Genomic DNA, 17,553 nt, shown 5'->3' with positions numbered 1-17,553 from the left:
TTTAGTGTATATAACTTAATGAGCTTGGAGATAAATACACACTGGGAAACCATCACATCCTATGCTATAAACATACCCATCACTCCCCTGAGTTTCCCAGTGGCCTCCTAATACTATGATTATAACAAAAGCACTTAAGATCTACCCTCTTAAGGCATATACACTATAGTACCATTGAGCTAATCCTAGGCCTGCATAGGAGGCCTCCAAGACTTGTTTATCTTGTATAACTGACACTGTAAAAACAAAGGAATAGCTCCTCGAGCTCTGACTGTCTGTCCACCTGCAGTGTGGAGAACGCGAGAGCCACCCCACTTCCTGCCTCCATGGCTGTGCTGCAGCAGGCACGGTGCCCAGCTTCTCCACCATGGATGCAAAACAGGCACAGATGCTACCACAGGCAGTGCTGACCACCCCCAGCGTCCCGGGCTCCTGTCCTCAAAAGTTCCCTTGAAGGGAAGGGAAACCTCTCACACATACTGTCAAAACTAGAAACTGGCCCATGTCTCGGGGGAGGGTTGAATTCACCCACACGTACATAAGAATTTTAGATAATTCTTTAAAAACATCACTTTAACTAAGTAACCACTAATTGTCTTTGACTCTGGAACATTACTTTGGATAATGTTCCTTAGACCCAATGATGCAACTTATTAAAACGAAAAAGGTCATAGTAGTGATATTTCCAAGTATTCAGAAAACTTGGAGTGTAAGAAGTACTGGGATGAATAAATTTAAAAAAAATAGAATACAAATGATCAACCATGAAAGAACATTTAAGCAAATTACCATTCAGTCATAATGCTTATTAATCCAGAAGCACTGAGGTTGACAGGGACATTATTGTCTCGATATAAAAATTTACATGAGATAATTTTTAAAGAAAAAGAGAGAAAAAATATGTACATACAAACTGCATAAATCGTCATAAAAAGTTACTAATAAGGCTCTCCTTGGTGGCGCAGCGGGTTAAAGTGCAGCACTAAGAAGCTTAAGCCACTTTCGCATGAGTTCGATTCCCACCTGCCCCAGAGGTGACCACATGGCGCAGCAGACCTCTCCTGACATGCCCGCTGCTCCCCTCAGCAGTGTACTTCGTTGATCTGCCTGTTCTGCTCCCCACTCTGTCTCTGGTGAATCTTCTCACCCTCCGCATCTCTGGCCTGTACCCCAGTTCTGTATGAATAAATCTTAAAAAAAAAATGTTTACTAATAACTGGGGCCTCCCTGGTGGCGCAACAGATTAAAGCACCGTATTATGAAGCTCTCCAAAGCTACTGCAGCACCAGTTCAATCCCCACCAGGGAGGTGACCCACATGGCATGGCAGACCTCTCCTGACCCACCTGCTGCTCCCCTGCTGCTCTCCTCAGCAGTGTACTTTGTCGGTCTCTCTGTTCTGTTCCCCACAATGTCTCTAGTGAATCTTCTTTCACCCCACCCCATACCTCTGGTCTCCACCCCAGTTCTTATATGCATAAATAAATCTTAAAAAAAAAAAAGCTTACTAATAACTAAGCAAGACTCTACGAAGAAAGACCCCTTCAATTCAGTATCTATGGCACTTTTTACCAGCATAAAGGCACAATGAAGCTGATCATTGGAACTGAATAAATATGGCCTCAATTGTTTCCACTAGCCTATTTTGTGGCAGTGCCCTTTTCAAAAGCTTGCAGAGGACATGTGAACAGGAGGGGGAAACAAGGATGCAGGGGTTGGCTGACCTGCAGTGGGGTTTGGGGGTTGCCTGGTATAGGACACATTGAATGCAGGCTCCTCGATCAGCGGTGGGGGATACATGCGCCTCCGAATGAAGAAACCAGCTCCACAGCAGAAGAGCACACCCATCATCAGGAGGAACCTGAGGGAAAACACAGTGTGAGCACAAGTTTGGAGCCACACTCCTGGCACTTCCTGGATACCCTAGTTACAGAGAGACTGCAAGGGTAGAGAAGATATTGTGATCAATTAAAAAAAAAGCTGAAAATTTTTAAATCTCTTGGCTCTAAGTGTGAAGGAACATTTTCCTACTGTGACTCTGAAGTCTAAAGGGCAGTGGAAATGGACAGAACCTTTGTGCAACTCACCTCAGAATTCTCAGTGACTGTCACGACACCGATTGTTATCAAAGACTGATGACTAAGCCCAAGACTTCTCCCTCAACCCCCCACCACCACTGCACAATACCTAGATGTGGGGAGTCAGACTGAGCAGGAAAGTGGTCTGCCCTGCACAGATATAATTAGAAACACTTGCCCATCTCTAAAGTGAATTTACAAGGGCACTGGTGAAATGTTCCAGAACCTCACACAATATGCTCAGTCTATGAAAGCAGCAAATTGCCCTGCGAAGGATGAGGACACAGCAGGGCCAGCCACTTCATGGTCAAAGGCATATGGCCACACGTAAATGAAATTTAAGAAAAGCATAAGTGATAAAATCTTTGAAAATATTAATGTGATGTCAAGTGTAAGAACACTAGTCAGCCATTAAGTATTTACTGGACAACCTTGGAATACTGAGCAGGAAGAAAGGGCAAAGGCAGAAGACAGGAGATAATTCAGGGAAGGGGAAACTATGGCTTTTGGGTCTGTCTTCCAATTCATCTCCCTTCAACAAGCAGCACCCGCTACACTCCCAGAGGCGCATTATAAAAAGACAGGTTAGTGTCACTCCCTGACACTCAATGCGAATTCTAACCAGGGAGGGAGCCATAAATTACACATTTACAAAAGTACTATTCACAACTCTGACAAGTGCTGAGAAAGAAAACAAGGATAGAGCAATACATGTATGTAGTTAAGTATACATGATTTTCTGTGTTTGCCATTTTTAAGTGTGCAATTCAGTGCAACAATAAATTTTAACAAGGCTATCTGGCATAGTGAGAGAGGTCAGAGAAATGTCCTTTCTCTCAGTGCAACATCTCAGCTGAGTTCTGAAGGATGAAAGAAAGACAGATTGCGGGGGAGGGGCGAGGGGAGGTGGAAAGAGAACAGGAGCTAGCTACAGCCAGGCAGTGAGCTGTGGGAACCACCAAACAACAGCTTCATCTCTTAAAAACTAACTTCCCTCAGGGGACTCTGTGCTGATCTTATGTTCAACACGGGGCCCAACTATAAACATCTGAGCAGAAATATAAGCAACAGAGAGACAAAAAAGCACACCAAGATTTCTCCTCCACTGGCTACAGGTGCCTCCCAGGAGCCTGGAGCCCTACAGTGGAAATGCAGAAGCCCCCAGGGGCCCTTGGTGGGACAAACCATGAGGCAATGCTGTCAAATGGGACAGAAATGACACAGCTCCTCACTCCCTGCAGAGAGCAGAGCAGAGACAGATCAAAGTCACGGCAGGAGCCAAAATGCTAGTTTAGGGTTAATCAGCACCAGACTCATTCTCCACTGAAGTTTTTGTCAGGGAAGAACTTATTTGGAGGGGCCTACCTGGGGCCTAAACGAGGGGTTTAGTCGCAGCACTATCACCTTGATAGCCTGTGCTGGATCCCCAGCCAGAAAGCAAACCCACACGTGGCACAGCAGACTTCTCCCACCTCGCTTGCTGCTCCCCCCAAGCAGTGTATTTCAGTAAACATGCCTGTCTTGCTCCCACTCTGTCTCTGGTGAATCCTCTCACACCTCTAGCCTATACCTCAGTTCTTCTGTGCAAAAATAAATTCCAAAACAATTTAAAAAAAGAAAGCCATTTTGAGAAAGCAATGATGGGGAAGGGGAATCTGCTCTTAGGGTTTAATGAAAGAGGAAGCAGGATGGGGGTGGCTACTGTAGTAAGGAAAGCTGGAGCTCCAGTTTTCCTTGCTAAATAGGGTAGGGGCGGAGGCTTCCAGGGATTAAGAGAGGAAGTCTGCCTCTTCTATCATCAGAGGTAATCTAGTTTCTTCAATTCTTTTCAGCCCCGCTCTGTCCTCCCAAAGTACTGGGGACATGGCAGGTCTGCACACTGGGCAGCACTGGGGGCAGATTCCTCCCTGGACTTTGGAGCAGGAGCTCTGACCAGGGTGCTCAGAGCCAGTCTGGCCTTCCACATCTGCCTGACCACCTTTTGTGAATCCCAGAGATTTCCTGTAGACTGTCTGGGTAAAGATTACTCAAGACTTTAAAGCTAGCTGGAACTTCTGGAAGCATTCTCCAAATGACTGCTTCTTGATAAGGGTCCTTGGCAGTCATACGGAGCCAGTCTGCAGAGCTGCCCCTCTTCCCACCACACGAAGCCCTTGTCACACAGCCAGAGCTGCAGTCACCCTCCGTGTGAGATATCTCTGCAGGGATCCCACTAAGTCACCTGTGCATTAAGAGTCTACCCTTTGGGGCCTCTTGTCTTACAGGAGTCCCAGGTCAGCAGCTCCACAGCTGGCCGCCAGCTCAGGGAATGCCGAGGTGCCCTGCTGCCTGACCAGCCCAGACTGTCAATGTTTTCTTCTCTTTAATTGTATCCTACCTGAACTTCAACAAGTTTTTCATTTTAGGAGCAGCCCTGCAACCTCATCAACATTCAACTGTTTCAAACCAACCTGATATACGTGAGAACCCTGTTGGGGCTCCTATTTCCTTCTACAAGTTCCCAGAGGAAGATTCTTTGTGAGAGCATGTGTGAAGCTAGGCAAAGGTCCCAAAGGCCTCCCTCGTGGTCCCCTCTCCCTGGCTGGTGGCAGCCCCTCACCTGGAAATGTACACTGTAGTGTTCACATTCAGAAAATCTTAAGGCAAAGGAAAAAAAAAACAAATCACCAATCATCATGGAGTTTTAGGTATTAGTAACCATGAGGTGGAAGAAGCAGACAGCAGCATACCATGGTGGGGGTACCAGATGGCTGCTGGTACATGCTCAATAAAGGTCTTGAGAAGTCAGTATTGTCAGAATGTTTCAATCATAAAGAAGCTTAAGTCTTACAGTTAGTAGAGTTTTAACCCTTTTTGGAGTCACGCTTCCACTGTAGCTGAAAAGAGGAGTTGGGTGGGCCAAGCAACACTTGGTTTTAGGCAAATCCTCCCCACAAAAGCTCTGCTTTCCCTTGACGTATGAACAAAGCATCTTATCTACAGAGTCAGCAATGAACAGCCAAGATGGCACCTCTGAGGATGGTAATCCACTGGGGAGCCCCTTCCCTTTCTGGAAACATGCAGCTACAACCTTCTAGAATATCCCTTTATTGTCTACAGTGTGACTTTACAGCTCTTCCAACTGGAAAAAGGACAGGAATACAGACTGTCTTGAAAGCCAGGATTCAGCGGGCAGTTTGAGTCTATAGAAGACTTCCAGGCAGCAGAAACCTTACCATGAGCTTTTCTGATGCTCAGACTTTCAAAAAGCTCCATTTCATAAAGCAGCAAAGGAGCTGCCAAAGGGCCAGCCTACCTTCCAAAAAAAGTTCTTCCCCAGCCACTGCCCTTGGTAACAGGAATGGGCTTTCTGCAAACGGTGAGCAGAACTGCTGTCACAAAGCCAAACCTGCCTTCTTCACAAAGGTTCTCCCAGAAACCATGCCCTCAGATTAACGTGAAGCAACACTGGTGGTGATAATACTAACCATGAGCAGAACCTTGAGGGGGTGAGGTTAGAGAAAAGAAAAGCACCCAAAGCCAGAAGAGTTATGACTTACCAAAAATACCAGAGCCGCTGTATGGAGAGTGCCCGCACGCAGCACCGGGAGCCACAGCAATCCTCATAGGGGCGGCATCTGCAGAGAGAGGGGCATAAGCTGGTCAGTGCCCAGAGTGGAAGGAAGTCCTGCAATGAGGTCCAGGCAGAGTTCAGTGCATAGAACAGAAACTAGCAAAGTGAACCATTTTGGGGTCTGGTGGCCCACAGGGCAGGTGCTAAGGTGGACATGGTGGGAGAAATTCAAGTCAAATGTCGCTGCCTGTTCCATGCGCCTAATCACATCAGTTTCTGTCTGGGATGGAGGCCTGCCCAAAGTCTGCTGGTCCCGCAAGCAGAAGGAAGCGTGAAAACAGACTGGCGTGCTGTCAACCTCCTCAGGTCCAGCCCAACAGTCCAGAGAAACACTGTGATGCCAGGGCGGGTAAAAGCAAGGGTCATGGAGTCAGACAAATTAAAAGGCTTAACCCTGCTCCTGAATTTGCTAGCTGTAGGGCTTCTGGCAAGTTATTATGGCTCTGAAAGTCTGCTTACCCATGGGCAGGCCCCCTTCAAATCTGTTTTCAGATGTAAGGCCATCAGCCTTATATAAAGGACAATATTGTTCTCTCTGTGAACGTTATTCTCTCTGTTTCCCTAATGTCTGAGGTCTGAGACCTGAGACCTGAGCAGCACAGGACACAGGCTCCAGTGAGCACACTCAGTGGCATTCCAATAACAGCCCTCATGGAGGAGGGAGGCAGTGGAGGCCCCAAGAATCTCAGATCTGCCCTGCCCCAGCACCACAACTCTCCTTATTTGGAAAAAGAGAACACTCTGTGACAACACCAGCCCTTTGGTCCTGCACACTGGTGATCACAAAGAAGCTTGCACTGAGCAAAAGAAGCCCAGGAGAGAGCAGTGGGGAGTGTGCTGAATATTTCTTCATAATAAAAGGCCACATAAATGGGCTCTAGGTTCTAGACAGTTCTCTTCTTAAAAAAAAAAAAAAAAAAAAAAGGTTAGGTCACCTCAAAATGGGTAGACAGAATTTTAACATGATGAAATTAAACAATATACAAGTACTTCAGGATCCACTCTCCAAACAGGAACTTGAGGCAGCGGGTGTCCGGCCTAAACCATATGGCCAACAGCCAACCTGGTGCTACTCAAAGTACCCAAAGTCCCCAGACAGGAAAAGCTTCTTAAAATTCAAGAACTGGGGAAAGGCTGATAATTTGCAAGCAGCAAAAACCCAGACATACACCTTCCTGTCATCTGGCCTGGTGGGAAAAGAGACTGTAAGAAATGACTGTGAAGGATAAGCCTTCACCATCTGTTGGCCCCAGAAACTCTGAAGCTCCAGGAATCTGGCTTTACTGGATAGGAAGCACTGAACTTCCACTCTGATACAAACCCAGAACATATTTTCAGAGTATAAACTGCCATTCCTAATGCTCTAAAAAATCTGACATTTTAAAGGGGAAAGGCATCAGGAAACACATCAGCGATCATTTTTCTTCTAAAACAGTAAGTATTTGAGCCCTGCAGTTTCTTCTCTGCTTTCACACTGCCCCCAAATCCTCAGTGGACATGAAATTCATGTTTTTCATGTGTACCTCTTGTTCTTTGTTTCCCTTTTCATATTCCTTCTTTTTCAACATACAGTTACAACTAAGAAAAACCCACATTCAAATAACACAACTTAAAAATTAGTTGGGAGAAATACACAATTTGATCCAAGATAGTGGACATTGAACTTAAAGATAATTCCAATACAAACTGGTCTGAAGAAATTAACTACCCAGAAAAAACTAGTTAAGACAGAGAATTATGAGTTAATATGTTGAAATAGAGTTAAATATTCAGATGGTGTGCAACAGACAGGATGATCTGATGATCTGAGGTCTGCAACATATCCTGAGGCCCTGAGGCCCGCTTCTATCTCTTGAAATCAGTACCCAACCGTTGCTGAATCCCATATCATTTCAAGGACAACAAACAGCTGGGCAATACGCACCCCAACTCTCTCTCTCTCTCTCTCTCTCTCTCTCTCACACACACACACACACACACACACACACACACACACGCTATCCCATCCTCCCATGGCTGAGGAACATGGACTTTTACTTTATGCCCCAAATTGCTATGATTTTAATGAAAGGCTCCCAGATTAGTGACATAAACCAACTTGTTTCACTTGCTTCAACTAACCAATGCCTAACAGAATCCCCAAAATGTTCTCCTAAAAATGCTGCTGGTTCTCAGAACCCACACATCTAAGACATTCATAGTCATTGAAGCACTACTGGGTACTCAGCTCTACAGTGTCCTGGGGACAGCGATCAGACTCAGGAGACCCTGGCATGGAGGGACTTTCTTTCTAAAAGAGGGAGACAAACAATAAGCAAGAAAACTATGAACTAAGTTCAAAGGAACAGGCTCCACTATGGTGAGAAATAAAACAGCATTTGAAATCCGAGGGATGGGGAGGATAATACAATTTTAAACAGGGTGTTCAGGATGACTGATGAGACATCTGGCCGGGAGTGCCCTGGACCTGCATGCAGCCCCCCTGGGGGGGGGCAGTGTTCCTCCCCAGTGCTGGGGCCAAACACTCACTCAGCCCCACAGGCAATGTGACTACATGCAGAGAACAGTTAAGTACATAGTAGGTGGGAGACGCCTCAATGACCACCCCCCTTGCTGTGGGGAGAAGTGTGGAACCTCAGGGAATCTAGGCCCTGGACAGGCAAGAGCCCCACCACTGCACCAACAGTACTGCCTGCTCACGCAACCAGAGCTCCTCAGTATCCATCGCTTAAGAATCTCAATAGTCCTGGGTAAGCAAAGTGTGTATGTGTGTACCCACCACACAGATGTGCACATAGGTGTGCACATGTGCATGGAAGGAGGGGTAAACTCAAGGGAGACAAGGACTCCTTGCTTATAAGCTCCATAGTGTGGTAGAGTTCAGATGATTTCTCTTTAAATTGGGACTGTTTCCTATCAAGAATTTGCAAAGAAATAGTGCTTAGCCATCACATTAGATGTGATAAATGGGATAATGCGGAGAGCAGGAGTCCAAGATGGCTCCAAGATGGACATTTGAAAGGCGGGAGATGGCAGAAGGAGGTGCATCAGAGATCATTTTCCTGCTACATCAGTATCTGAGCCCTGCAGTTTCTCCTCTGCTTCAATGCTACCCCAAGTCCACAGTAGCTGTGACATTCATATGTTTTCCATATGAGTACACATATGGGTATAGCCTGCATGCCCCTCCCTTGGGTGTGTGGGGTCCTGTGACTACAATGAATGGTCACTTTATGATTTGGAACGTAAGTGGCATGTTATACATGACTGCCACAGCAGATGGGGACTTTGAGGGACTAGCTGCCGTGTTGTAAAAGGCCAGGCAGAGAGGACTGAGGGAGAAGGCCAGGAGTCTGGTGCCACCACCAGAGGTCAGCCAGGAAGCCAGGCCCGTAGCCCAACAAGGAACTGAACTCTGCCATGACCTGAATGATCTTGCAAGTACTCCAGATGAGGTCACAACCTGCAACCCTTTGATTTCAGCTATGAGAGACCCTGAGCAAAGGACCTTCAGTGTGGTGTCCAGACTTGCGAGCCACAGGAACTGCAGGATGATACACATGCTGTTTCAAAGTGTGTAGCACTCTATTACACAGCAGCAGAATATTAATACAATAAAAAAATATATACATGTATGGGCACTTCTTACACGCTATATGCTAGGCCTAGCATATAGGGCTGCACTCAAAATGTGCAGATACAAGGCAAATATGTTAGACCCATGTTCAATAGAAGCTCAGAGAATAAGGCATTGAGGCTGCTGCGCCTCCTTTCAGCTCAGGTCACAGCTAAGACCAAAAATGGACTTGCCAGCGTTTCAGAAAACTGTTTTGTACAGATACTGCTTCTTTGGCAATACTGAGTCTTTCACTACCAAAACACCACCTTCTCTTTCTCCACTTGGTTGTCCTCATCTTTCTAGGTCCTGTTTTTACAAGTTACGCTAATATCAGGCAGCTGTGATTCTGTTTGACTCCATAAACACTTAGTTCATGCAAACGAAAAGCCGAAGCATCAGGGCAAAGGAGGGGGGACTTGGGAAAGTGAGAGGTCAGGAAGGTACAGGAAGAGGGTAAGTTTAAGATGGCAGGAGCCGTTCCCAGAAAGTAAACCAACGACAGACTCAGCAGGAGGAAAGGGCAGCAGGACACTCAGCACGTCCTTGATAAGACACGGTGAAGAAAACAGGCCTCTTGGGCCAGCAGCAGGCCTAGGACTGAGCCCACAGTGAATCCAGCCAGCAGTCTTCTATTGTCGAAGAGGGGCTCTGGTCCGATAGACCAGAAAGATTCCCCACGTGCCTACCCCACTCTATGTCAAGAATGCTACAATTAGTTGGCAACTTAATCAGAAAATACAATACAATGTGGCATTAGGTAAATGGACAGTGCTAATTTAGAAAGAAGTGCCACAGCTCCCACAACACCAGTCAACAGAATCGTGTTTTCAAGTATGACCCACCAACTAGTTGACCATGAAATCAGACTTTAGGGTAGTATATGAAAAATCATTGGAAAAAAATCTAACTGGAAAATAAAAGAACTGGTCTTTTAAACTTGGGTTTTAGTCCTCTGCAGCATAAGCCATATTTCTTCAAAGCCATTGCTAGGGAAGCCCCAAGTCAGATGTGACCTGATGCAGGCTCTGTCTGCACAGCTTCCTTCGTGCTCCTGGCAGGTCATGAGCAGTTTCAGACCCAGCCCAAAGTTCCCCAACGGAAAGGTCATTTTCTGCTCTTTCTGGTCCCCACATGCCTTCTGCCTAGGTGACAGTGGCCAACGTCTATTGCTTTTTTGCTCCCAGTTCTACTATGAGATGTCTACAGGATCAAATTCTAGAAGGTGTAACTCTCTCAAAGGCCCTTGAAAGGGGATGCCACTTCCCTGCCTGCCCACAAACCACCTCAGCTGCGGAAGGAGAGCAGGTGGCTACACCGGCATGAAGAATGGGGAGGCAGGAGCTGGCTGGGGAGAACCAGCCTGTGGTTCTCCAGGTTCACAAGCCCATCCCTCCAACAGCCCGGCACCTTGCCGCCACAGTGTTTCCTGCATCGCCCTTTGGGTTTACCTCTAATTATCTCAAACTGCCTCAGCCTGGACAGAGTCAGGGCTAAAGGGATTCTTGGAGCCCATCCAACTCTGGTAACCAAGAACTTGGCATAAAAGAAAAAAAGCAGGTAGAGGGATAAAAATGGAAAGAGGATCCATTTACTCAAGAGCTGAATTTGCTAATGTGCATCCCTTTCAGGGCTAAACTACATGGAAGCATTCTGTGCTGTGAAACCTAAGCCTGAAAAGCATCATTTCCTCCCAAATTAGAGAAAGCAGAAAACAAAAATCAACAAGCTTTTAGACATCTTAGAGCATCTTGTTTCAAATTCTAGACGCACATCTCAGCTGAGACTGTATCTATCTTAAAAGACGTGGAGTGTAGTGATTTTGAATTCCTAATTCAAATCACTGGTTGTTGGCCATGTTCAATGTTAAGTGCCCAGCTCTCACTTTCTGGGATCCAGATTCGGAACACCAGCAGTAAATACACATTGTCAACTGATTATCTGCTTTATTTTCTCAAAACAGAGCATCCTTTATGCTCCCTTATTCAGCTGAACACCCATTCACTCCAAGCATCCTTGTGGCTCATCTGCAGTCCTGGCCTGACTCCCATGTGGATGTTGACGAGTGCCAGCCACTTAAAGGAGCACCAATTACCCACGGGGTGACAATGTTACTCCCTCTCTCTGCTGCTTTCTTCCAATGAGCCTGCGGATAAAGTGAGGCCCTAAGTATACACCTGCTGACATTCTAAACAACTGTAATTACCAAAAGAACATTAAGTGAAACACTGAATTACAAGTAGTAAACATTAGCAGGCAGTGTAGCATACTAAATTAGCCATCCACTGATGCTTCAGACCTCATACACCTAGTAACCCAGAGCCTCAGCCTGGAAATGGCATGGGTGTTTCAAAGGGCAGCTGAAGATTGACTCAGTCGTTGCCTCCCACTGTATGGGATGCAGAAGAAATCAGGATGGAGACAACAGAAGGGAATTTTCCTTCTTTTTCTAGACATGTTCCAGAGGTTCCTTACATCTTGTTCCCAGACTTGCAGTAGGAAGGAACAAACAGCAAATCTCATTACTGAGACACATATGATCGCTTTGCAAGAACGAAAGAGCATGTTCACCAGCAGAAACAGGCTCTGGACTGCTTCCTGTTGGCAAGTATTCTGAAGCGTCTCAGGAGCCAAACATATTTCTGATGAGTTCAGAGTGGGATGGCCCATTCAGAGCAGCTGACTGTAATTAAGCACATCACAGAGATAAAATGTGGTGTCTCTCCCTGTAATAATAGATGAACGTGAAGGAGGCACGTGTCTGGAAGCATCTCTGCATACCGGCTACTAAGAGCAAATGCAAAGAGATATTCTGGGTGTTTTAGGATTTACGAAGTAAGCAAATGGCATACATAGCACTGTCCAGGAGGGGAGGATCTGGCCCCGGGACACAGTCACTCTAAGCCTATAGGGCACATATGTCTCAGAAGTAGAAATGGGTGGCATATTAGGTCAGGGAATCAACATTAATGAAGTCACAGAATCATTCTATTAAAGAAAAGTAGGGAAATAATGTATGTAAGCTTCTCTATGTGGCATAAAATGGAGCAACTAAAATATGAGTAAGTATTCAGGTGATGCTCCAGACATGGCATTCATGGGGTGATCTGAGGGTGTGTGTTTAATAAAGAATAGGACATGACTAAAAAGAGAAAGCTTTAGAGTTTTAAATAAATTCCTGTCAACACTATTTATTTTAAAAGTCAATCTTTTCCCTGCTTGCCAGACTAAGTCTCAGCAGACCATTTTCTTCCTGCTGGTATTTATCAGCACAACACTTCACCTTCCTGTCCAAGTTGGCTGGTTGGTCCTCACTTACACACTATGCATTACCTTGATATCTGAACATGCTTCTTCCACTACTTTATTACCATCTGTATTTTCCACAGAATGAACCTCAACAAGGTAGAATCAGGAAATACATTCAGGTATATAAGAGATTTTGAACTGGCCTGTGAGTATTCAGGCATCTTGGGAAAATTAAATATGGCCTTGTAAGAGTTTAAGGAAACTATGAAGGGGAAGTGAAACTCTAGGGGTTTGTTCCTTGGGCCACTCTATGCTTTGGGCAAATTTCCTTTAAGAACCTGAAGAGTAGGCCCTCTCTGGTGGCGCAGCAGGTTAAAGCACAGCACGAAGAAGCTTAAGCCACATAGGCTTGAGTTCGATCCCCGCCTGCCCCAGAGGAATCCACATGGCGCAGCAGATCTCTCCTGACCCGCTCGCTGCTCCCCTCAGCAGTGTACTTCGTTGATCTGCCTGTTCTGCTTCCCACTCTGTCTCTGGTGAAGCATCTCACCCTCTGAATCTCTGGCCTGTACCCCAGTTCTGTATGAATAAATAAATAAATCTTGAAAAAAAAAAAAAAAAGAACCTGAAGAGTTATGTACCGGCCACACTGGTGACTGTCCGCATCAACCCTCCCACAAGGAGGCTCCTGATGCCCCCTGTAGGGCCTAGTAAGTACTCAGTCATCAAGACCACCAGGCATTCTGCTTGTGCAACATTTACTGTCACCCCACTGGGTCTATTTCCCCTCAAGGAGCTGGTACGGAGTAAGCCAGGCCTTTCACTAATAGAAGGAGGGTCATGGTTTTCTTTTCCAGGAAAGCATGACACAACACAATATAAGCTGAGTAAATCTTGGTTTCCCATCATTAAGAGGAATGCCCATTCCCTCTCTTTCCAAATTTACTGCATCTCAGACAATAGGTATATTTTTAGCAACCATAACATGACTGAATCATAATGAATTCTCCATCAACTAAAACTTCAAAGCTCTTCTTAGTCATTAAGATCTGTCTTCCCAACCTGTACAGGTATAGGGCACATGGAAATCTAAATATAGGAATTTACAGTATCTATAATAAAGCTGAAAATTGGGAAATCTGGTCCATTATTTTCAGCTAGCTAGGGCCCGCTAGAGCCTTACTGCCATGCAAGGCATGCACTATTGCTTGCATTCAATAGTTTTCCTAGTCAAGTTTTGTTGGAACACCCTTGATTATGTTCCCCCTCTCTGGAAGGATCCTTGGAGATGACTCAGCACAGAAGTGTCCAGTATGAGTCTCTAACCTGAGCACAGAATGGGGTCTCCTCAAACCTCAGACTTATAATCTAAATTGCAAGATCTTCCAAAGGATGGGCAGGCTGCCAGAAATAAGAAAAATCAAGGAAAAGAAAAAGAGAAGACTTCCCAACAAAGTCAGTACTGGCTCAATGCATGAGATGTCAGCATGAGTAGGAGGTCCAGGTGGGCTAGAAGAAGGGAGGAAGAATGGGAGAAAATGTCTTTCAATCAGCTGTCCTACATTCTGACCAATAAGGTCGGTTCACTGGCTGGAAAAATATCAGGTGGCAAATTTTAATTTGAATTACACATTACTTTAAAAAGAAAGAAACAGGGCCCTCCCTGGTAGCACAACAGGTTAGGACACAGAACAGCAAGTTGGTGCAGTCGCACCTCAGTGCAAGTTCAGTCCCCGGCCCCAGAGGTGATCCACATGGCACTGCAGGCCTCTCCTGACCCGCCCATTGCTCCCCTCAGCAGTGTACTTCATTGATCTGCTTGTTCTGCTCCCAGCTCTGCCCCGATGAAGCCTCTCACCACCCTTGCTCCTCTGGCCTGTACACCAGTTCTGTATGCATCAATAAATAAATCTTTAAAAAAATGTCTAAAAAGAAACAGAACTCTCCCAACAACTCCTCTTCTACAACTTGTGAATGAGATTGCTATAGCATACTGTACATATTTTCATTCAAGTAAACGTTAAAACATTGATGAGAAAGCCAAATGTAAATTCCACTAGAGACGCTCCTTCCATGGTGATATTTTATTAATCATAATTGATAGATACAGTTATCACACCAGTCACAAAACTCACTGAACTGGCCTACTTATTAAGACCAGAATTCCTGCTGATATGAGTTCAGACATCAATTGAGATGCCATCACATGTCTCTGGGAGACCCTGGCACATGTCTCTAGGAGACCATCGCCCAGTCTGCTGGTCCCACTAAAACATGAGCCCCACCCCACATTAAGTTCCAAATGTCTACAGAGCATCTCTTTATATTTCCCTCTAGATGACCTGCCACAGAAGCCCCACTCATTGATGACTGCCCTCGGTGACAACCCCACTGGTGCGCATCTTTTTAAAATCTCAGCTTGGTGGCCGCTGGCTCCCTAAGCATACTTCCTGCTTCTTTCCTATGACCAGCAGAACATTTTTATTTCCCACCAACTCCATGAAGCACATTCCCTTCAAAGGCACGTGCATGGGTCACAGCCACTTCTTTCCCAATATGGAGCCTGCCATCCTGAGCTATTACTCACCACCAAGTCTACACCCCTCTAACCAACATTTTATGTATTTAATGTAATTATGCATCACATAACACAACAGTTCATCTCCCAGACCTGGAGATCAGAACGCACCTTGCCCTAGGAACGTTCTGCACTATAATGAAGAGGCAAGAAATCTTCTAATCGTACTGCAAGCAGGTACGATTAGACTGAGGGGTAAACCCTGCCACTTCATGTAGTCACTCCCCACTGAAGCACCACGAAATCAGTGGTTCTCAACTTTGGCTCACCTAAGAATTATTAAGCAGCTTTTACCATGTGTGGGCCAGTTGGCTGGAAATCAGCACTTATGGCTCCAGCACACAGCAGAACTGAGAACCAAAAACCTAAATTTGGGGTCCTCTTGCTTGTTACACTTGTCTTTGCACCTAGCAGGATCATGGGTGGGGGTGCGGATGGTTGCTTTAACTTATCTTTAAGGGTTATTGATGTATAAGTGGTACACAAAGACCAGCATTTATTTATTATGTACAATCTGGCAAGTTTGGATATACAACAGCATCACAATCAAGGTGAGGGGCATTCTGATCAGTTTAAATATTGTATATCTGTGAGAAAAGTATATTTTTAAAAGAATTTTCATCTCTTCTAGTATAGGACTTAGCCATTTAGTGTGTCTGGCTGTCAAGTCACAACCTTCACAGTCCTGAGGATGAACTGACACTTGTTGCTGTCAATGTATCACAATTGTCTCCATTCTGGTCTGATCAGTTTCCCTGAAAGATGGGGATCTGCTGTCTGTTGAGAAATGTAGTCATGTCTTAGTGATCTTTTAACTTTGACCTGGTCAACAGCCCCCACAGCAAAGTCAAACACTCCTGTGCTCTGAAGTGTGGCCCATGGTGTCTCTGACAAGCCCCAGTGTTGTGACACCTAGGATGGGGAGGCTACTCGAGAACAGTTCCTGCAGACATGTCTTTTACCAGAAAACATATTAAAAAGACCAAAAGAGGTTGGACAAAGAGTGACATGGGATATTTATCTAGGGAATTTTTACTTTTACTTCTGCTATTGGAGAAAGCATTGTAAATGTTTGTGATAAGCCCTAAAACTTACAGACACAATGGACTGATAAGTGCCCATTCCTTGACAATTTTCTTTTTTTAAACTCATTTATTATTATTATTATTTTTTTAAGATTTAGTTTTTATTATTTATGCCTACAGAACATCTGGGGTACAGGCCAGAGGTGTGGTGGGTGAGAGGATTCATCAGAGACAGAGTGGGGAACAAAGTAGGCAAATGTACTGAAATACACTGCTGAGGGGAGTAGAGGACAGGTCAGAAGAGGTCTGCCGCGCCATGTGGGTCAGCTCCCTGGCTGGGGATTGAACTCATGCTGCAGTGGCTTTGGAGAGCTTCATGATACAGTGCTTTAACCAGTTACACCACCAGAGAGCCCCTTGCCAATTTTTAAATATTTGTTTATTCATGCATACAGAACTGGGCACAGGCCAGAGGTGCAGGGGCAGTGAGAGGATTCATCAGACACAGAGTGGGGAGTAGAATAGGCAGATGGACAAAGCTCAGTGCTGAAGGGAGCAGTGGGAGCCAGATCCACACCTGCTGTGCCATATGGATCATCTCTGGGGCCAGGGATCGAACTCACACTGAAGCAGCTTCAGCTAGCTTGCAGTGCTGTGTCCTAACCAGCTGTGCCACCAGGGAAGAGCCTCCTAACCATTTTAACCTTTAAACAGCTTATATCTAGAGCTCAACTGCAATGAATTAACAGGAGGAGATGAGGTAAGACAGACTAAGAGAAGCTTTTAAATTTCTGCTGACTACCACTAACTCCAGGTTTTACTTTTACCCTTATGTTCCTCAGGTAGAAGATTCTGCTCTTTTTTCCTTTTAGTGAGTAGCCAATCATTTAAAATCATTTCTACTCAACTCTGTCCTAGAAAACAAGGGACTGATTCTTAAGAGCTTTGGGTGGAAAACCCATACTCTCAAATTTGAAAAAAATAAATTTTGTTCAGAATAGTGATGTGATGCAGAATATGAAAACAGAAGTTCTAATATCTCAACATATTTAAATATGGTAGTAAATTTCAGATCATTGAAATAACACACACATGGGCAAAAGACAAATGGAATGATAAAAATTTGGCAAAGAGAGTCAGAAAACAGGCAAATTCTAGTAACTATTAGCTCAAAACTCTGGAAGCTGATGTTCAGGTTGACACCTACCTTACTTTCTCAGCTATAGTTGGGTATGCAAACTACTATCTACTAGCTCAGAACTTGTAAAGCTGCATTCCATCTTGAACTCCTATTCTATCTTGATGCAAAAAATATCTACTATCTATCTATCTATCTATCTATCTATCTATCTATCTATCTATCTATCTATCTATCTATCTATCTATATCTCATAT

The 17,553-nt window shown here is 45.0% G+C and overlaps 1 protein-coding gene across 1 annotated transcript in view; it reads right to left on the bottom strand.

Moving 5' to 3' along the window:
* Positions 1-17,553, bottom strand: part of VOPP1 (vesicular, overexpressed in cancer, prosurvival protein 1) — a 95,324-nt gene that overhangs the window by 16,951 nt on the left and 60,820 nt on the right. Inside the window, exons 3-4 of the mRNA XM_012733958.1 lie at positions 5,617-5,694; positions 1,724-1,860 (exon numbers count right to left, since the gene is read on the bottom strand). Coding sequence (XP_012589412.1) covers positions 1,724-1,860; positions 5,617-5,694 — 215 coding nt within the window. The remainder of the gene's footprint in view (positions 1-1,723; positions 1,861-5,616; positions 5,695-17,553) is intronic.

Source organism: Condylura cristata, unplaced genomic scaffold (assembly GCF_000260355.1).
Source record: "Condylura cristata isolate star-nosed mole 26May11 unplaced genomic scaffold, ConCri1.0 scaffold00044, whole genome shotgun sequence".
NCBI lineage: Eukaryota > Metazoa > Chordata > Mammalia > Eulipotyphla > Talpidae > Condylura > Condylura cristata.
Note: the sequence above shows the minus strand (reverse complement) of the source record. Positions and strands in the feature narration are given on the sequence as shown.